This window comes from Priapulus caudatus, unplaced genomic scaffold (genome assembly GCF_000485595.1).
Source record: "Priapulus caudatus unplaced genomic scaffold, Priapulus_caudatus-5.0.1 Scaffold15879, whole genome shotgun sequence".
Classification (NCBI taxonomy): domain Eukaryota; kingdom Metazoa; phylum Priapulida; class Priapulimorpha; order Priapulimorphida; family Priapulidae; genus Priapulus; species Priapulus caudatus.
Window position 1 is genome coordinate 1 of NW_014592940.1, and position 768 is coordinate 768.

At 41.8% G+C, this 768-nt stretch overlaps 1 protein-coding gene across 1 annotated transcript; it reads right to left on the bottom strand.

The window, feature by feature from the left end:
* Window positions 1–14: 14 nt before the first annotated feature.
* On the bottom strand, window positions 15–743 carry LOC106820504 (cytochrome b-like; the record flags this gene model as incomplete). The annotated part of the gene is made up of 1 exon (XM_014825016.1): window positions 15–743. A coding segment is annotated over one exon (729 nt), but the record flags the coding sequence as incomplete, so codon positions are not given.
* Between the last annotated feature and the right edge of the window lie 25 nt (window positions 744–768).

The window sequence follows — 768 nt, forward strand, 5'->3', positions numbered from 1 at the left end:
GCAAAGAATAAAATAGCAAAGAATACAATCAGGAATACCACAACGCCCATAATATCCTTAACAGTGAAATAAGGATGGAAGGGAATGCCGTCTAATGGAACACCTTTCTCGTCTTTATTTTTCTTAATCTCAACACCATCAGGGTTGTTAGAACCAACCACATGCAAAGCAACGATATGTACAAAGACCAAACCCACTAAAACAAGAGGTACTGCAACAACGTGGAAAGCAAAGAAACGGTTTAAGGTAGGATCAGAAATAACGAAATCACCACGAATAGTGGTTGAAACAACATCACCAATATAAGGTATGGTATTAAACAAGTTGATAATTACCTGAGCACCCCAAAATGACATCTGACCCCATGGTAACAAGTACCCCATGAACGCTTCCGCCATTAACGCTAGATAAATCGCCATACCTATCAGCCACACAAGTTCCCGCGGACCTTTAAAAGAGCCATAAATCAAACCACGAAACATGTGTAGGTAGACAACAATGAAGAACATCGTAGCGCCTACGGAATGCATATAGCGTATGAACCACCCACCCGGCACATCACGCATGATGTATTCAACCGAGGCAAAAGCAAACGCCGTATCAGGCTTATAGTGCATGGTTAAAAAGATCCCCGAGACGATCTGAATAACCAACACCAACATGGCTAATGAGCCAAAGAAGTACCAAAAATTAAAGTTTTTAGGCGTGTAATACTCCGCCAAATGCTCATTCCACACCTTTGTTAAGGGGAAACGCGCATCAATCCAA